Raw genomic sequence first — 19,890 nt, 5'->3', positions numbered from 1 at the left:
TTTTCTCATAAATGCTTTTTCTGTCGGTGATGAAGAAGCATATAAAATGATCCAAGACAAGCACCTCACTGAAGTGAATCCTTGTGAAGTGTATTTAAGTACATTAGTAGCTGTGTAAGCGTGACAGCACTGCAGAAGCTGTGTTCAGGCTCAAATGTGTTCAGATTTATCTATTTTGTTAATTCTTTTAAGTACTTTTCAGTCTAGACATATATCTTTCTCCTTTAGAGTCGTGCGCTGGATTGTGTTTCGTTTCTCTTTTTGATTCATTTTGAGCTATCACTGTAAAAATAACGAAAATATGATAGTTAAAGGTACAATGTGTAAGATATTGCTAGAGTTCTAGGGTGCTTTCAGACCTAGAGTTGTCTTGCTTTGGTCCGAGTCACTGACTAAATTTGTTACTAAGTTGTATAATTGCCTAGAGTTGGTTCGTGTTCTCACGGCAGCATTTACAAGCGGACCAGATCAAATGTCTGTGCAAGAAAGCTGCTCTTGATTGGTCAGAATTTCCATGTGGGAAAAATCCAGGAAGTAAACAAGACGTTGAAGAAGAGTACACTTGCAAGATAAATGTGACACTTTCTAATGTCACAATGGAGGGACAACTACGCAGGTTGATTTTAGCGCTGCTCATCGTGGACTATATTGCTGTCATTGTTCATTTTAGTCAAACCATACAGTTTGAAAACGAGGCATGGCTCCAACTAGAAAACAATGTTTTGATGCATTGGATGTGCTGAATGTGCATATTAAGGCAGTACAGGAGGAGGTGCACATTAATAATCCTCCAGGACTGTAACATGCTCACGTTTAACCCAAACAATGTGTCATGTGACTGCAGTTGGTTCGGATTGACGTTGGAACATGTTCTCACCACAAACAAACTGCACCAGAGTTTGTTTGTAACCGGACAAAGACCACCTCTTCAAGAAGGTCTCAGCACGGTTGTTTTGGTGCGCACCCGACTGCGATTGCTGTGTTCACACCTGCCCAAACCACCCGCACTTTGGGGGCAAACAAATTTGAGTTAGACTGAACCGAACCAAACAGGGCAGGTGTGAAAGCAGCCTTAGTTTACCTTCAGTACTGCCTCAGTTCTTGGTGGCATAGATTCAAGGCACTGGAAATATTCCTCAGAGATTTTGGTCCATATTGACATGATAGCATCCCAGAGTGGCACCTGGTGTGGTCTTCTGCTGCTGTAGCCCATCTGCTTCAAGGTTGGACGTGTTGTTGGTTCAGAGATGGTCTTCTGCAGACCTTGGTTGTAACCACTGGTTATTTGAGTTACTGTTGCCTTTCTATCATCTTGAACCAGTCTGGCCATTCTCCTCTGACCTCTGGCATCAACAAGACATTTTCACCCAGAGAACTGCCGCTCACTGGATATTTTCTCTTCTTCGGACCATCCTCTGTAAACCCTAGAGATAGTTGTGTGTGTAAATCCCAGTAGATCAGCAGTTTCTGACAGACCAGCCCGTCTGGCACCAACAACCATGCCACGTTCAAAGTCACTTAAATCACCTTTCTTCGCTGCCACGTGATTGGCTGATTAACTATTTGTGTTAAAGAGCAGTTTAACAGGTGTACCTAATAAAGTGGCCAGTGAGTGTAAGGGTTACATTTTTGCCCTAGGATACTTTGATATATGGCTGTTGGTGGAAATGGTGATTCCTGATGCAGCCTATTGGTAATGTAAGCACATGGCTATCAATACAGAGGACTAATCCTTCAAAGTAAGGTCAGTGGGAGAGAAACACGTCTCCATGTGTATTTCACATTTGGTCGTTAGGCTATCAGCAGAGTCGAGGTTGTGAAAAACTGCCTGCTGAGAGTAGTTAAGAACAAAATGCTGTTGTTGTTAAGATGGAAATCAGTTTCGGCTCAGACAAATTGCTCCAGTTACCGGCTGAGCCTCCAACTTGATTCCACTTTTTAGAGTAGGGAAATAAGCTAATTACATGCATTAAATGAAGGGTGACTTGAAAAGAAATAGGCATGATATAATGCTCCATGGGAAATATCTTGAGGCAGACTTTGAGCTTTGAAGTGAAAAGAGTAATTAATTCACCTTGCTAAATTTCACTGTCTGCGGAAAAGCTCTCACAACGTAACAAACCGAAGGCTTGTGGTGTCACTTCGGGTTGTTGGAGCAAATTTAGTGTCGTTTTATCCCCCCCACCCCCCCACCCCGCAGGTGTTCATCAGCAAGCAGCTCATACTGAAGAAGTCACCAGGGGCTTTTAGTTCATCTACTCAAAGCCGCCTCATCGTTTCTATCTCTGTCTCCTGCCTCTTTCTCTCCCTCAGGTGTTCATGTGTTCGGTCTCCTGGCAACAGCCTTGGTGACAGATGTCATCCAGTTAGCGACCGGTTACCACGCCCCGTTCTTCCTCACCGTCTGCCAGCCCAATTACACGGCCCCAGGAGTGTCATGTGACAATAATGCCTACATCACACGGGACATCTGCATGGGGAAAGACCAGTATGCCATCATGTCAGCGAGGTAAGATAGCCGACAGAGATAGAGAGCTTCAGTTTCGTTTATCACGATCCTCATCTGCTGCTGCAGCAGCTGCTATTCTTCCTGAGGTCCACAGCAACTTTACACTTGTGACAGTGCACAAAACATCTCACATGTAGCACTTGAAATAACAGCACTAGACTGTTACAATAATTAAGATTTATGCTTTTTAATGATTGCATTTGGTAAGTAACCGCCAGTTTGGGGCTTAATTTTGCTCTGATTACCTGATGATGCTCCATTATTGTAATGTTAGATCAAGTATTTCCATACATCAGTTACATGTGCATTAAAAGGAATAGTTCCCAGGAAAACCAACATTTTTACCACGCATTAAGTTCAGTGTTTGAGTCATATTATATAGGTATATTTCCCACCTAGACCTTTATGCTCTGCCATTTCTCCTCTAATCATCACACTGTATCCTGTGACAGGCTGTTATGATACCACAACTATCACACATTCAGATATATGGAGTTTTATGTCGAGCCGCAAGCGTCACGTAGGTTTACATTACCAAAGGTTTACGACAAAATCACTTGATGACATGGACTCCGTGTGCGCACGGCGAGAGAGGAGAGGGAGAGACGCTGTGCTGCTGCCAGAGGAGCCGCTGACTGAGCTCCCTCTGAGCGGTAACTCACTTAAAGAGTCTGAGAAGTCCGGGGCTGTTCATAAAACATTCAGGACGCCACAGTTTATTCCACACTACTGAAGCTGCTCCTCTTTTTGGAACCACCGCTGAGTCGGTAATAGTTACGCTTTCAGCCATGCTTGTTGTTGCCATGGGTGACATTATGACGTCAATGTCAGCAAGTCGAAATATTGCAAGTATCATGACATGAATTGCTCATATGATATTAAAAATTATACCCGTATTATTGGAACCTTATGATATGGCACAGCCCTATATATAGGTCACCTTTTCTTGTCGTCTCAGTTGGAAAACATGAAAATATAAAACCATCACTAATTAAATATCCCTGCACCACAAACAAAGACAGACCCTTCACACCCACACAGTCAAACTTAACTTTGGTATTTGTTAATTAGGCTTTTGTCTGTTTTATGGATGATTTAAGTTTTAGTCAAAAGGCACTGCTTCAATAGAATTTCAAATCTATCTTTATTGTTTTCCTGTGTGATATGTTGAGGGAATTAATTCCATTCATGCATACCTCTGTACATTACTAGTAAATGAAAATGCCTGATGCACCTTTTTACCCAATGGCGTTCTTACAGCAACCTTCCCATTCAATCACTCTACCGTTTTTTGTTTATTTCATAGTAATTAGTATCTAGTTCCTAAAATGTTGAGGCAGAGGGTACTTGCTGTAGCTCTGGTTGAGGGTGAGAGGCTGTCAGTAAATAGCTTGATGGGCACAGGGAAACGGAGATCTGTGTGGGTACATGAGACACTAAAAAAGACGGTGGATCATGGGGAGTACTACCAGTTGGTCCAGGAGCTTCCCCTCGATGATGGCCGTTTCCAGGCATATTTTAGGATGAGTTTGACAACCTGCTGTCTAACATCGGGCTGTATAGCTATGGGTATCCAGCGACTGCTACCACCAGTTTCTCCTCCGTTGTTTACCAACTGTAAGCTTGTTGTCATGACCACCACAGAAGGCCCACCTCTCAAATCATCCGATTGGACAGTGGTATAAAAAGATGATGAAAAATAAGATGAAGTGGGGCGTTTTCCTGCTCTCGAGGAGTTCAGAGCCACCAGTTGTGTTGTGGCGCAAAAAAAAGGTGAGCAAAAAGCTTAACTCCCATTGAAAACAATTACAAAAGGCCGCCTCCAGCTGCTAAAAGTCTTTCTGTGTGATCAGGGCTAAACAGAGCAGACTGATAAAATCTGTAACAATCTGATTTTTTTTTAAAGTAGTAACTCAAGGTCAGTTATATCTTTTAAAAACAGCATCCATGGACACACAGAAAGTCTCCTGCCTTGATTCAAAATCTGCATCCAAGAGAATAAAAAAAACATATGAAGAAGACACATATATACACATATATATATATACAGGGCATTTATTACAGGATATTAGTGTATGTAGAAGGCTGCTCCAATGCCACTGAATAAGAATTCAGCAAGGTTAGTTCCCTTTGCTTTCCAGTTGATGCACAAAGCCATTTACAATAATACCATATATTGTATATATGCCTGCAATCGAGGCGGTGCTCATACGAATATATGCTTTATCATAAAACGCTACAGAACACAGGATTCACAGCAGTTGCACAGCGTACTGTAAAGTCCTACTCATCACTATCTGCAGGAGAGTGTATGCAAACTAAGGCGAGGAGTCATCAAAACTCATTTGCATCTGAAGAGGATTACAGGAGATTAAAAATAGCAAAGGAGTGAAACTGTTCCAGTTGGATGTTTGAAATAATACAGTGTTTGCTTATTAATATGTGCTGCTTAGTAAAGTTAAGTGTTTATTTGTACAACAAAACTTACAACGCCCTCTCTAATTCTCATTGTGCTCAGCTCAGCTGTAGCGTCTCATCTGCAGGTGCTGCGGCTACGTTCAGCTTCTGAAGGAACTCTTTAGCAGCGCGGAGCGTAACAAACTGACAGAGGTCGGACAAACAAGATACAGCATATGGGTATTAGACAGGCATAATAAGTGCGTACAGACAGAAAAGATTACAGCGAGAAAAAGCTGATATAGGGATAATCCTTGTAGTACAAACACACACGTTTGTACTTCTGTGCTTGTGAGGACCCTTATTGGCATAATGCATTCCCTCGCTAACCCGAACCTTAAAGGAATTATTCTGATTACATTTACGTTTTGGATACCAGATATGGGTTAAAGGTGTGGCTAAAGCCAGCAGTTGGTCATCTTAATCCGTACAGCTGATATGGAGAAATGACAATCAACCCTTCCACAAGGGGTTATGTGCCCCTCTTGTTAGAGGCCAGTTGCTAGGAAACCAGCAGACACAAGTTGCTGCACCTTGACAAGAAGCCAGGCCAGCTGTTTCTCTTTGCCCAAGCTCGTGCTAAGCTAAGCTAACCGGCTGCTGGCTTCGCTTTAATGAGTGTGTTTCCCAAAGTATCAAATTATTGCTTTAACAATCACAACTAAATGCCAAACCCTAACAATTAGCATAAACTTAAAGGGGAACACTAACCAAATTATGACTTCCACTTTAGTCAGTTAGTAAGTTAAAGGGAAACAAAAGGTTTTGAAACTGGTCCAGTATTGACTGAGAGGGCTGCAGCTGGCAGCAGCAAAACAAGCTGCCATGTAATCAGTAGGAGCAATTGCGCAACCTCAGTGTATGTCTACTAAAAGTGCTTGTTTTTGGCACTGACAGGCTGAGTGTCTAACAACGTTATGGAAATTATCCTTACAGAGATAGACCTTTGTTGTAAAGAGTAGGATTCTTTTTGTTGGACCCGAAACAGCCCCAAAATTGCCATTGCCAAACCCACCAGACTCCATTTAAATAAACAGTAATTTTAGCGTGTGTAGACCCAGTATATTTTCACATCTACCTGGGTGAATAAAAGGTTTAATGCAACCAAACCAGAGTAGGTGGTTGTTGGAACAGTCGAAGGAAGAGCCAAGATGGCTTTTGTTAGTGTATTTTTGTTTTTGTGGACTCTGAATGAAGTGTGTTTTATGGTAATAAAATTCTTGTTTATTTAAATGGAGTCTGGTGGCTTTTGCAATCACGATTTTGAGGCTGTTCCCGGTGAAACACAAAGGACCTCATCCTTTAATAAAAAGATCCATCTCTGTCGCGATTCTTCGATTATATTGTCAGACACTTACAATAACAATGTGAGCCCGTCAGTGGCAGAACAAGTTTAGTGAACATAAAGTGGCGATGCACAATTCCCCCGAGTTTCTCTGCTGTCCATCCGTCTGTACATCCGTCCCATTATCATGAACACTATATCTCAGGAACACCTTAAGGTAATTTCTTAAAACTTGGCACAAATATCCTCTTGGACTTAATCATGAACTAATTTGATTTTGGTTGTCATAGGTTGCAGGTCAAGGTCACTGTGACCTCATCTGTCTTGTTCTCTTAAACACAATATCTCAAGAACACCTTGAAGGATTTTCTTTCTTTCTTTTCAGATTCTGGCACAAACGTTCATTTTGAATCAAGGATGAGCTCATAAGAATTTAGTTGTCAAAGGACAAGATCACTGTGACCTTGCACCCATCTTGGTCTCTTTAACATGGTATCTCAAGAAGGCTTTAAAGGAATTTACTCAAATGTCAAGGTCACTGTGATCTCACAAAACATGTTTTTGGCCATAACTCAAGAATTCCTACTTAAATTGCGACAGAATTGCTCACAAATGTCTAAAAGGATAAAATGATGACATTTTATATCTCAAAGGTTACCTTTGCTGTGACATCATGATAGTTTGCAGTAACACCTTTCGGGCCATTCCTCAACATCATGAATCAGGGATAGAAGGGGAGACATTTGGTCAGATACTGAATCAGTGACATTAATCTTGGGTGTTCACCTTGAAACTGTACTGATTGTAAAGATCTTCCAGGAAGGAAGGTGTGTGAAACATCCATGTTTTCACAGACATGGATGCAAACTGTAACTGCAACTTGACAGGTTTGCGAAACCGCAAAACGGAAATTCTAATTTCAATAAATTGTAACTTTTAAACTATACAGTGCTCTGGAGTTAACTGTTATTGGAGATGTTTGTATCAGATCAGTTGTGCCAGTGAGTCGGTATGCCGCCATCTTTGAAATATCTTAAATGTGGAGTTTTCTGACATAGTGTGCTGTGATAAGGCCCTGGCTGCGTTACTGTTGTGCCAATAATTATGGTAATGAACACTCTCCTGTGTAGTTTAATTTTAGAGTGTCTCAGACCACAGGGATAACATGTATGAATTTTGAAAAGGGGCCGAACCTATAGGTAACTGTAGCATGAGCCTAAATCCAAGTCTTCACCCTAAAGCAGTCCTTATATAAAAATAAGTTCTCAAACTTAAATTGGTCCTGACAACGACAGCAGAACACTCACCCAGCCTGCCCACACATACACACAGGTTTAATCCTGAACAAGTGGGAGAAGGTAAACACAAGGATAAAGACACTTACATAAACAATGCATTAGTGAGGCTAATTAAATGACATTTATGATTCAGTCTCCCTAAACTATAAATTAGCAGCTCTGACCTCAGCTCATTCCCTCTCTCCTAATGTTCCCACTGATGCCCCATGGTACTCGCTTTGTGTTTATTAATGCTTGCATCCAAGGACGCACGCTCCGTTTGACAAACACACAGATGGGCAGCCGCACGGGTTTTAATGTCAGATACAATCCCGACATCAGAAACAGCTTTACACAGGTTTATTCGAGAGGCAGTAAACACACTCAGAATCCACTCGGCTTATTTTGGTGAAAAAAACAAATCTCTCTTTGTCTCTCTGCCTTCACTCTTTCACACCTAACTCTCCCCTTTTCTCCCCTCAGGAAAACATTTCCATCCCAGCATGCAACGCTCTCTGGCTTCGCTGCTGTCTATATCTCCGTAAGCACCTCTGTGTCTCACTTGCCGTCTGTGTTGATGTACATTGAGTATGATGTATTTGCATCATAAACTGTGTGCAAATGTGTGTGGGGTTTTCTGAGTTTGTGTCACATTTTGGTTAAATCCTTGCAGATGCATTAATATTACTGCACCACATTTTCTTTATCCTTGCATACATTTTTATGAGTTTATGCAGCTGACAGTTTATCTGCTCAATTATCTGTGTTCATGATAAGTATCCAGATGTTCCTCTACTTACTCTTAACGAACGTGGCTGCTGGCAGCACAAGATTAGCTCCTCCATATCAGAGGATTTTTTAGCTGGAATGAAATCACTGTCACTTCATACATAACTCGCAATTGCATTATGGTGTTTACTCGCTGAGAGATTTCCAAATTCGACTCAACAGTATCCCCAGGCCAAAGAGCTGTCCAAATCTTACATTAAAACGTAACAGGACTTTTAAGGTTCCGTTTGCTGTTACTTCCTGGTGCATATGTGCAGCAGCTTTCTGCCATTTTGTGGTCCGGTGCTGACAGCAGCAGTATGTCAACTGTACAGCAAAGTAGCAATGTCATTTTTCCATGAGGTAACACCCTCCTACACACAAACACACTCTCCTCCACCAATGGCTACTCGAGCTACTGGCCATATCACTGCTGCCTCGCTGGGCTCAGAGTGTGCTCATTAAAGCTCACCAGACCGATTTCTGATGAGAGAGAAAAGGCAGGAGGAGGAGGAGGAGGAGGAGGAGGAGGAGGAGGAGGAAGAAAGCGGCTGTTGTGGTTGCTAGAGTTACAACGTGATGTCTCTGCAAAGTTGAGATGCAGCCCATTAATTCTGTTGTCAGATTCCTCTACACTGATTGCCACATTAAAACAGGTATGTCTCATATTCAGTCTCAGAAAACCTTCACAACAAAGTAAAGACTCCCACTTGCTTCCATACCTTCCCCTCACACCTTTTTTTTTTTTTTTTAGAAATATGCAAAAGCTCGACAGAAAGAGACTGAAATTTGAATTGCATTGGGAATAACTGAATGTCAGCCTTCTGTCAGAGTCTTGCTTCACGAAAAGTTGGCTTCTTATGCTCGCGACAAGATGGACAAGCTTGTTAAAATGGATATTTTTGCAAAGCCTGCTCCTCTGTCACTCAGCTGTCCTCCACTTTATGTAACCCAAATATAGAGTGCATGCACAGAATCTCAATGTAAATATATAAATATATTCTCTCTCCCCTCCTGTGGCCCTCCTGCTTACATCCCTGTTCTGTTTTACTGTCAGAAAAATAGGCCTGTTCATCTTAATGACCCAGTTACCTCATATGCAGCGTACACTTTACTCTTAAAACACCTCTAACAACAGCTGAGGTAGTGTCATTTACTTAACTTTCATGGAACATAAAACAATATAGTTGCATTGGAAATAAGTGAAATTATGTCACCCAGTTGGATAAACGTTTTTGTGTCTACAGGAATAATAAGACATTTTGGCAAATGCAATTATTTGCTCTTTTGCTAGGACAGCAAGGACACAGTTAGCTTAGCTTAGCAAGAAGAGTGGAAGCACAGGAAATAGGCTGATAGTTCAGTCAAAAGGTAAAATATTTAAAAAACCTGACACCTTGGACCTCAAAAGCTCTTTTTTTTTAAAATCTGCACAAAAGCTGAAGCGTAAAAATGACAAATGGTGGTTTAACAGGAAGTCATTGCTCCTGGCCAAAAAATAATCTGGGACGGGCAACTGTGTAATACAACAATTTGTCTTTTTTATGCTTTTTTTAACTGATTAAATATTGAGATGTAATGTAATAATTAGTGAGCTTTACAGATGCTAGTAGGTGGGTTTATCCTTTGAATGGAGCCAAGCTAGCTGTTTCCCCCTGCTTCTAGTCTTTATACTAAGCTAAGCTAACTGGGTGCTCGCTGTAGCTTCATGTTTAAAGGGACAGTTCACCTCCAAATCAAAAATATGTATTTTTCTTCTTATCTGTAGTGCTATTTATCAATCTGCATTATTTTGGTGTGAGTCGCTGAGTGTTGGAGATATTGGCCGTAGAGATGTCTGCCTTCTTTTAAAGATATTGAAACTAGATGGCACTCAGCTTGTGGTGCCCAAAACGCCAAAAGAAACCATTAAAAAAAAACTCAACAGCAATGTCTCTTTCCAGAAATCATGACCTGGTTACTCAAGATAATCCACAGACCTTGTTGTGAGCAGTTTTGTGCAAGAACTGTTTTCTTTCTACTGAACTACACTTGTGAATCCTGCAGCAGGAAGTGTGCATCTACTGCTAGCTCCTTTAGCACCACTGAGCTAGCTAACGTTACAGCTCAGCTAATGTTTACATCTTGCACTAACACAAGCACAAGCCTCTCCACCATGAGTAGATGCCTGCTTGCTTCTGTGCAGCTGTAGTTTGGTAGAAAGAAAGTAATTCCTGCAGAAAGAAGTGTGCATCTACTCATGGAAAATAGGCTTGTGCTTGTGCAAGATGTAAACATTAACGTCCTCCTCCTTGGTTGAGCTGTAACTTTAGCTAGCTCAGTGGTGCTAGGTGAGCTAGCAGTAGATGCATACTTCCTTCTGTGCAGTGATAGGATTGGCGGCTGTAATTGGGTAGAAAAAAATAGTTACTGCAGAAGGACATAAGCATCTACTCATGGAAGACAGGCTTGTGACAGCGCGGGATGTTCGCATTAATGGTGTCCTTCTCAGTTGCGGTTGCAACATTATCTAGTTCACTGGTGCTAGGTGAGTTAGCAGCAGTAGATGCACGCTTCCTTCTGCGCAGTGATATGATTGGCGGGTGTAGTTTGGTAGAAAGAGAATAGTCCCTACATGAAACTGCTCACAACAAGGTCTGTGGATTGTCTTGAGTAACCGGGTCATGATTTCTGGAAAGACACATTGCTGTTGAGTTTTTCAAATGTATTTTTGAGGCGCTTTGAGCACCATAAGCCGAGGCCATCTAGTTCCATTATATTCGTCTCCAGCATCTCCAGCAGTCAGCAACTCACATCAAAATAATATAGACTGATAAATACGACAGGTAAGAGGGAAAATACGTATTTTTATTAAGGGGTAAACTGTTCGTTTGACAGACATATATGAGAGTGGTATCAATCCTTCCATTTTACTCTCAGCAATTTCCCAAAATGTGAGATTATTTCTTCCTAAAGTTTCAAATATACAAGATGAGGCCTGCAATATTTTTCCGTCACAAAGTAAAACTGTGAATTTTCTCACTTCTCAGGTAAAACCTTTTCTCCAGTGTGTTGTCGTGCTTTTTATTGACACCTGCACCTCATTCTCCATATGCCACACTGATGCGTGTCTCTCTGTCCACAGATGTACTTTAACGCCAGCATCAGCAGCACGACCAAGCTGCTGAAGCCGCTGCTGGTGTTTGCTTTCTGCATGGCGGCGGGCCTCGCCGGGCTGACACAGATAACTCAGCACCGCAGTCACCCAATAGACGTCTACGTGGGATACCTCATAGGAGCCGGCATCGGAGTCTACCTGGTTAGTCACGCAAAAAGAAGCAAAAACAAAAACCCACCAGACTGAAATCTGTGGGCAAAATGTATTAAAGGTCCTAATTTATTTGGCTGGTTTGAAGATAATTGCACCTTTTCTACTAATGTGACTCGCTGACGTTTAAACAAGTGGAATAGTCTTAAAATTGATTTCCTATTTCAGGATTTAGTTTGTGAAATGAGTGCCAGCATATGTTTGTAGGCATTTAGGGATTTGTTTTGTCCCCAGGGAGTAGTTAACAGTCAGCATGCGGCATGGTGGGAATGACCGAATACACATAAATAGATTTCGTTTTCTTAATTAAGTGGCTTAGTTGTTTTGCCGTGACTGAATCGTCCCGTTGTATTATTCTAACGCTATCGCAGCATGTGCTAACAAATGCCTCTTTTTTTTAATCACCTCTCCTCTCCGTGCGGCTTCCATACTTCTCGCTCCTCGCAGTTTTTTTGGCAGCCTCTATATATAGCCTTTTCTATTACGGAAGGGAAGAGAGAGAGAATGAATAATCGGATAAGAATTCTCTGGAACAATTTCACACTTCATTTTAAGAAAACTTGTCGTTGCCATTCTCCACGCTTCCCTCCTCCTCACGCTCTCTTTCTCTATCGTCTTTCACATTTTAAGAGGGGGTGAGCGCTTGCTTCTGTCATTAAAGGATGAATCCTGAAAGAGGGGGAAGAGAGTGATTCATGCTGACCTCACTAAACAGGAGGAAGAGGGAGAAATGCCTATTCATGCACTTGCTCCCCACTAACATGAATATCAATTTTTTTTCCCTCCCAAAGATTAAAGAAAATACGTTTTCACGCTTCAGCCTTTATTTAACATGCTGGGTGCTTCAATCTCCTCATTTGTTTCTCCTCCCCACCTCCTTGTATCCCTGTGTCAGGCTGTGTATGCAGTGGGAAACTTCAAAGCATCAGACGAAGATGCTCCCTCTTTGCAGAGGCTGGCCCCAGCTCAGCAGAAGGACAGCCTGAGGGTGCTGAGCCAGCGGGGTCATGACTCCCTGTACAGGAAGACTCCCAGGGTGTCTGAGAGCAGAGAGGAGCTGGGGGCTGGGCTGGGGTCTGGGGCTCGCAGTAAGGTGAGGAGGGAGAAGGCATCCTTGGCTTCCCTTAAACGCGCAAGCGCTGATGTGGAGCTCCTTGCAACCCGAGGTCCCATGGGCAAGGAAACCATGGTAACCTTCAGCAACACCTTACCCCGAGTCGCAAACGGGAACAGCCCCATCTCCCCCTCGGATGAGCTCCCCACCACGCAGCGTCACATGACCTTCCACGTGCCCTTTGACCCCCAGAGGTCTCGGCAGCTGGTGTCAGAGTGGAGGCAGCGCTCGCTGGAGCTGCGCAGCCAGAGCTCACGAGACGAGGAGGAGGGGATGGACGGGAGGGATGGAGGAGATGAAGGAGGAGCAGCGGCGGGAGAAGGAGATCAGGAGATGCCTTCATCTCTTTATCCCACAGTGCAAGCCAACAAGGGCACCGCCACGCCAACCGGAGCCAGGATGGTGGTGGCGCCCCCGCTCGTTCACATCCCAGAGGAGGCCACTCGGCCGCCTCCTGTTTCTCCGAAGAGCGCCAAGACGCGTGCCAAGTGGCTGTCGCTCACCGAGGGAGGAGGGGTGAAGGAGCCGGGGACGGGGCCCATCGCGGTGTCGACTCCTCGTGTCCCCAACACGCAGCCCAACCAGCCGCCCAGCCAGCAGAGAGTCACTCAGGTGAGGGAGAAATTACAAACTGAACGCCTGCAAATCAAAATAATTACGTTGTTTTGAGCTGTAATTTTTCATTCTTTGATTTCCAGTGGCACGCAGCCAGTCCTGATAAATATAGTTTAGTCTGGAGATTTAATAGCTGCCAAACGCTGTGTGTGTGCGACACACCTGATGATTTATTTTGGTGGTAAAACCATAACAGAACAACACGGTCAGAGGCAATTTCACTGATTACTTTCCAATATGAAATACTCTCCCAAGGGTTCAAACACTTATTATAGGTGGAGTTAAAGCTTAATAAAATGTCTGTGAGGGATATTGAATTTGTTGCTGTTACCCTCTACAGTGTTTACTGTAATAAAACTGAACTTTATCGTTGTGCAGACCTGTTTCCTAAATACAAATAGCTCATTTCTGCAGTGGCTGCTTTCATTCATATTGAAAGTTCACTTTGGAAACAGCAGGTGATAAATCAGAAACAGGTCCACGTGCTCGCTGATCTGGAGCTGCTGCTTGATTGTTCATTTCTGAGCATCTTTCCTTCTGTCCTCCAGGTGATAGCCATGTCCAAGCAGCAGGGTCATGGAGTCACTTCCTCCACTAAGACATCAGAAGGTGGCTCCTCTTCAGGCGGAGGGTCCAACTGCTCCGAGTCGCCCTACTACCGGATCCCGTCTGATCGAGACAGCTGCACCGGGAGCAACCCAGGGAGCATTGCCGGGAGCGGAAGCATTGTTACAATCGACGCTCACGCCCCTCACCACCCGGTGGTGCGTGTGTCGGCCAGTAACGGCAAGCCGTGGGAGTGGAGGAACACCATCAGCGGTAACATGATGGCCGCCGACACGGCAGGGGATAAACACCGCGTGGCGCTGCAGCGACAGGACAATGTCAGTCACTACCGGGATTACCGGACACTCCCCGTGAAAACGGACTCGCTCTGCTCCTCCTCAGCCAGCGGCAGCGCCGAAGGAGGACAGGAGCTGCCTCCCCCGCCTCTCCCCACCTCCTCCTCCCCCCTGCCTCCACCTCCCCAGCTGTTGTCATCCCCTCTACCCCCACCGCCTCCTCACTCTTCTTCCTCTCCCTTGCCTCCCCCTCCACACCCAAGCACCTCTCCATTGCCTCCAAACCTCCCTCAACCTGCCTCCTCCCACATGCCTCCGCCTCCTCACCTGTCCTCTCAGATGTCCCCACCACCCCTCCCGGTGTCCTCACACATGCCCCCACCTCCTCACCCATCTTCCTCTCAAATGCCCCCACCTCCTCACCCGTCCCACTCCCACATGCCCCCGCCTCCTCACCCGTCCTCCTGTCAAATGCCCCCACCTCCACATTCCTCCTCTTCCCCTATGCCACCTCCACCTCACCCCTCATCCTCCATGCCTCCACTTCCTCACCCATCCTGCTCCAGCATGCTCCCCCCTCCTCCCCATCCCGACTTGCTGATGGACAGCCACAGCCAGGCGCTGTCCCGCTCCTCCACCCTGCCTCGTCGGCCCTCTGTCTCCGCCCGCAGCCACGCCGAGCAGGAGCACTACTACAAGGCTATGCAGAACGAGAGGATGTTATAGTAAAGACATCATTGTCATGTCAGTGATTGTGCTTCAGAGGACTCAGCTGAAAGAGACAGCAAAACAAAATAGATTGTGGCAGGTGAATAGAGATTTATGACTTTAGAAAAATGACAAAAAGGTTTCGAGACTCTGATACCAGAGCAGACGCTTCGGTCAGAACGCTGCAAAGGAAGAGGCAGCAGCAGGGGTGGAGGAGCAAGGGGAGGTCTGGCAGCTCACACGCACTCAGCGGGGAATCTCGTTTTCTCCTGCTCACACGTACTGCCCACAGCGCCGGCTCAGCGACACTGACTGGGAAAAGAACAGACAAGAGAAGAAAGGGGAGTCAAAGAGAGAGCAGGGTGCAGAATTAAAAAACCCGAGATTCAGCACGCACATCCTCCGTGTTCCTTTAAAGCACATTCAGCGAAGGAGTGGGAGAGGCTGCAGCTGAAAGAGAGATATCACAATGAACGGTCTGGGATTTGCTAAATCAAGTTTCCCTTGAGAGGAGGGATAAGACTGAGAAAACAAAACAACTACAGGCAATACTTGCTCTCCTTAAACTAGCGCAGCTGTTTGAGGTTGCCAGCTATTACACAGAGAATTTGCCGTCGTAACCAGCTGAAAAACTTGTGCTTTAAAGCGCACAGAAGCTCTGAGCAAAGAAAAGAATGCAGTAATGTTAAGTTCAACCACAGGTTCAAGAGTATTAGCCACAACTCACAAAAGCATGAGAGTCTTTTTGCCCCTCTGAATACACAAACCAAAATGGGGAATTTTATGTTTGACGCCAAGCAAATCTGTCAGTATCCACCAGAGAGAGCCGGCTTAGGAAGCGCTGCCTCTGGTTGGGGTGTGAGAAGGAGGAGGAGGAGGGCTGGGCATAAGGAGGATCACGCACAGTTGGGCACCCCAATACAGACGTCACCAAATGGATTACTGCTGTAAACATGAGAGGCGGTGGAATGGAAAGAGAATTGTTCCTTAAGTGAAGAGGGTGGTTGGGCCGCGCGGCGCAGCGAGCTCGGCAGCCAGTCTGTCTTTGCTGTGTGCAAAACCTGCCACAGTGCCTGAAGCAGCACTAAGGAGATTAACGTTTGTTTATCAAACCATGCTAGCGCACTCTTCCCTCCGCAGCCCTTTGCATTTGGCCCTCTGGCAAATCACAATGGTGACGGCACTGTTAATGGAAAGCTGCCCAGCCAGGAGTGCAGCATCACCACCGACATGCACACTGGCTCAAACAGGTGCTGGTGGGATGCAGCTTACGGGCTTGTGTTGCTAGCAGTGTCTGTACCTGTTAGCATTTCAGAGGTTTTGGTATCACTTTCTAACTGTTCAATACTTTATCAATGATCATTTATCGATTTTTCTTTATAGATCAGTATTAAGACATTCTTAAGAGCAATTTTTGGGTTGTCAGGATGTAAATCTTGGAACCTTTTGGCTATCGGACTGATGACAATTTAGCCTCTGGGGGCAATGGCCAATATTTCAGGGGTTGTGGCGTAGCTAGCGTGTATTCAGACCAAGATTTTACTCTTCCATACATCGGTCATTGTTAACAGTCCGATTAGCTACTTGAGATGCAAGAATGGAGTTGGTCCAGGTCCAGATGACGTTACAGCTAATCTTTATAAACAGATATCTACACATTAATGCAGATAACTTAAAACAATAAAAGCTAATTAAAAAGCCAGACAATAGCCACTGGGTTCCAAATGTTAATGTCATGAAATGTAAATGGTTAACCGCTAACCAAATATTTTAAGGTTACGCATGTCAGTTCATTTTACTGCCCTTCAGTTTATTGCAATGTGCATCACCCGGCTCCGGTGGGAGCTAGCTAGCAAAAATAATTCAGAGTTTTCCGCCAGTCCTGACCCAACAGCGCTGCAGTAAAAATGTGCCTACCCCTTGGTCTCCTCTCAGGTCGCACCGGTGAATAAGTGGCTGAATTTTTTGCTGTAAAACTCCTTTCTATGCAATCCCTGTTAGCACTGTTGGCAGTGTCAGCACGGCTAGTAGTGCTAACAATGCTAAAGGGCATTGTGGCTCAAAACAAAGCACGCACATGGGCGGGAGACCAGAGGATGGCCACCATGTTGTTTCCATCAGCCTATTTAGATGCGCATCTAGAAGTATCGCATTGGAAAATCATGATGGAAACGGCAAAATTCCAATTAAAATCCCCTGATTCGCACAAACTAAAATACGTTCGCTTTAGCCGGGTTTTGGTTGATTCAAAAAAATGTTGATTCGCAAAACGGGGGATGGAAACAGTTATGTTTGAATAAAGTCTGACGTAGCGCACCTCTCTCCATGGTGATATCCACACTCCAGGTCGGGAAGGCGGTAATGCATTTACAAGCTGGTTACCAAACGCCAGAAAACGTAGAAGAAGAAGAATGCGAGACTTGTTTTGTTTCCGGTTCTGCGGAAAACTCGTGAGTTCATAGTTTTCACCAAAGTCCGTACATTTAATGGAAACACACAGGATTCGTATTTCTTTTAATGCGCTTTTCCCAATGATTCAAATCACTTTTGGATGGAAACATAGCTAGTAACCGCGAAATGAGTGGCGCAGCTAGCAAGCTTCCAACGGACTCAGGTGGTGCTCAATGCAGAGCAGCCAAGGCTAACACTATGTTTCGCATGTTAGCCCCAAGACATTTACATCACAAACTATTAAAATTTCACCAACTCTAAATGGATAACAGTTGGTGCTTTGAAATCAGAAGCTAAAGCTCACTGAGTCAGTGAAGCACCATGCGTTTTTCTTAAAAATTAACCAGTTAGTATTAAAAATATTAAGATACAATTTACAACAACAACAAATTACAAATGAATATATGAAGCCTTAAGAGTCTTTGCAAATTAGAGTCCTTTTCAGATGTTTTTGAATAACGATGATGTCGATGATTGTAGAGATGGAGCAAGGTTGTTCCAAAGAGATGGTCCTCTGTATTTCAATGAGTATTGATTAAGAAAAGTCCGACAATATGAAAGATAAACGTCCTTAGAGTGACTTGTGGGATACACATATGCATGGACTGTTAGCTACATGACATCAAAGCCTGCTAAAACATGTTTTGTCAATTCTACCTGGACTACAAACTGAAACCAGAACACCTCCAATACCAAAATAAATTGTGCCCTGTTGCATACAGATTCTGCATACATATGCAGATATCTGTTTATAGAGATTGTAAATATTTTTCATCAGTATGCATCTTTTTATATAGCTGTTTAATTTTTCAGGAAGAGCTCTGCAGGAAACCCAAGTAATGTTTACAATGTTTACAGCTCCAGACTTTATTCCTCTATCCAGCCACCCATTATCTACACCCATTTATCCAGGGTTATGAGACATCTATCTACCACAGGGCTTCCCTTATTTAAGTACGCTTTATTAGAAAGTGATACCAAGATTTTTTTTGTTCCTCTGTTTGCATGAAATAAGTTAGATGACCGTGTGAACAGCCAGCCAATACAAAAACAGGCCAGCACAAGCTTAAAAAGATGTTGGCAAAACAGTCTCAGCTAAAGGTCAACTTGCTTGTTTGCTGACCGGCAGCACAGAGTCCTCATCAGCAGATGTTTTTTCCACAGTTGTCATGGAAATATGGGCAAAATACACTGGCTGATGAGGACCGTGAAAAGCGGTCAAAAGGTCCAGAACAAGTGAATAAGCGCACCTTTAGTTGAGATTGTTTTGTCAACTGCTGATTCATACAGTAGGTCAAGAAAGAGTCGTCCACTTAAAGGTTAGTTCTTGACTTAATAGGTGAAACAATTAACCGTAGAATTAATCCAGTTATTATCTGCTAATAATAGTAACAGTGGTTGCAGGCTTCAGAGCGACATCAAGTTAAGAGGAAGTGCGTGTTCTTCCTGCTCTCCCCTGCCTCTTGTGTGTATTTATACCATGTTGTATAAAGTCGTTATCTGGTACCTATCATTTCATACAAGTCTTTTTCTAACTATCAGAAGATATTCCGTCCAATGACAAGTGCTTTATTTTAGGTCGTACTTTGATCATATTTTAACGAGAGATCCAGACTCACAAACACACAGATGAAAGAGCTGGTTTTCACCCATGCGCCACAAGCATCTGAAGGCTACATGAACTGATTTTCGTAACGTTGTGCCAGGAAGGGGCGAGTTTAAATGGAACAAGTTGTATTTTGTAGTGGAGCTCCCTCTGATGAGGAGCTGGTAGAATAATGTTGCTCGTCGGTTTGTGCTGCATGTGTGTGTGTACGAGCGTGTTTTTTTTGTTTTTTGTTTTTTTTAAAGACTTCTGTGCTTCAGGTCTGCGCCGTCACCTTTGACGGACAGACGTGCTGCATTTTTCAGTGCTGGTGATTATCGTACTGCTCCCCCGCCCCCCCCCACCCCCCATTTTGACATTTTGACTGTAAAAAATACTTGATATTACCTAATATTATTAATACTATTATTATTTCAGTCCTCTTTTATGGGCTGATGTTTTCTATCTGTGGTGATGTGTAACATTAATAACCCGATTGAATAAAAAAGCCAAGACTTCTTAACTGAGGTTTCGTCTTGTGTTACTTTAGTGCCTCAAAATAGACAGAGGGTCATTGCTGGAGCGGCTTTTACCGCAACTCTAATGAAAAGGATCTTCTCCATTGATTCTTGGGTTATGAGTACTTTCATGCTCATTCATACTGTACACTCACACATTCACACACACACTCGCATGGATACACACAGCCAGACGGATCCGGCACAGTTGCAACATTTGCTCCTTTCCTGTGGGCTAGTGTCAGGTTTCTGTAATGAATTCTGTGAGAATGTTGGTCAGTCCCAGATGACCCGCAGGGATGCAGCAAGCATTGGCTGAGGCCTCTGTGTGTGTGTGTGTGTGTGTGTGTGTGTGTGTGTGTGTGTGTGTGTGTGTAAAAAACTGTGAAAAAATGTATACTTGCATTGGATTTTGTGTGTTAACGTGCATGCAAAGGCTGTTTATTTTGGTAAA

At 43.9% G+C, this 19,890-nt stretch overlaps 1 protein-coding gene across 1 annotated transcript in view; it reads left to right on the top strand.

Moving 5' to 3' along the window:
• The window catches only part of LOC125901453 (phospholipid phosphatase-related protein type 3-like), a 32,037-nt gene extending 12,757 nt beyond the window's left edge, over positions 1 to 19,280 (top strand). Inside the window, exons 5-9 of the mRNA XM_049597191.1 lie at positions 2,314 to 2,509; positions 8,012 to 8,069; positions 11,421 to 11,594; positions 12,499 to 13,329; positions 13,881 to 19,280. Coding sequence (XP_049453148.1) covers positions 2,314 to 2,509; positions 8,012 to 8,069; positions 11,421 to 11,594; positions 12,499 to 13,329; positions 13,881 to 14,900 — 2,279 coding nt within the window. The 3' untranslated portion in view covers positions 14,901 to 19,280. The remainder of the gene's footprint in view (positions 1 to 2,313; positions 2,510 to 8,011; positions 8,070 to 11,420; positions 11,595 to 12,498; positions 13,330 to 13,880) is intronic.
• The last annotated feature ends 610 nt before the right edge of the window (positions 19,281 to 19,890 follow it).

The sequence above is a fragment of the Epinephelus fuscoguttatus genome, linkage group LG14 (genome assembly GCF_011397635.1).
Source record: "Epinephelus fuscoguttatus linkage group LG14, E.fuscoguttatus.final_Chr_v1".
Lineage (NCBI taxonomy): Eukaryota > Metazoa > Chordata > Actinopteri > Perciformes > Serranidae > Epinephelus > Epinephelus fuscoguttatus.
The sequence above is the reverse complement of the archived record's forward strand: the minus strand, read 5'-3'. Positions and strand labels throughout refer to the sequence as shown.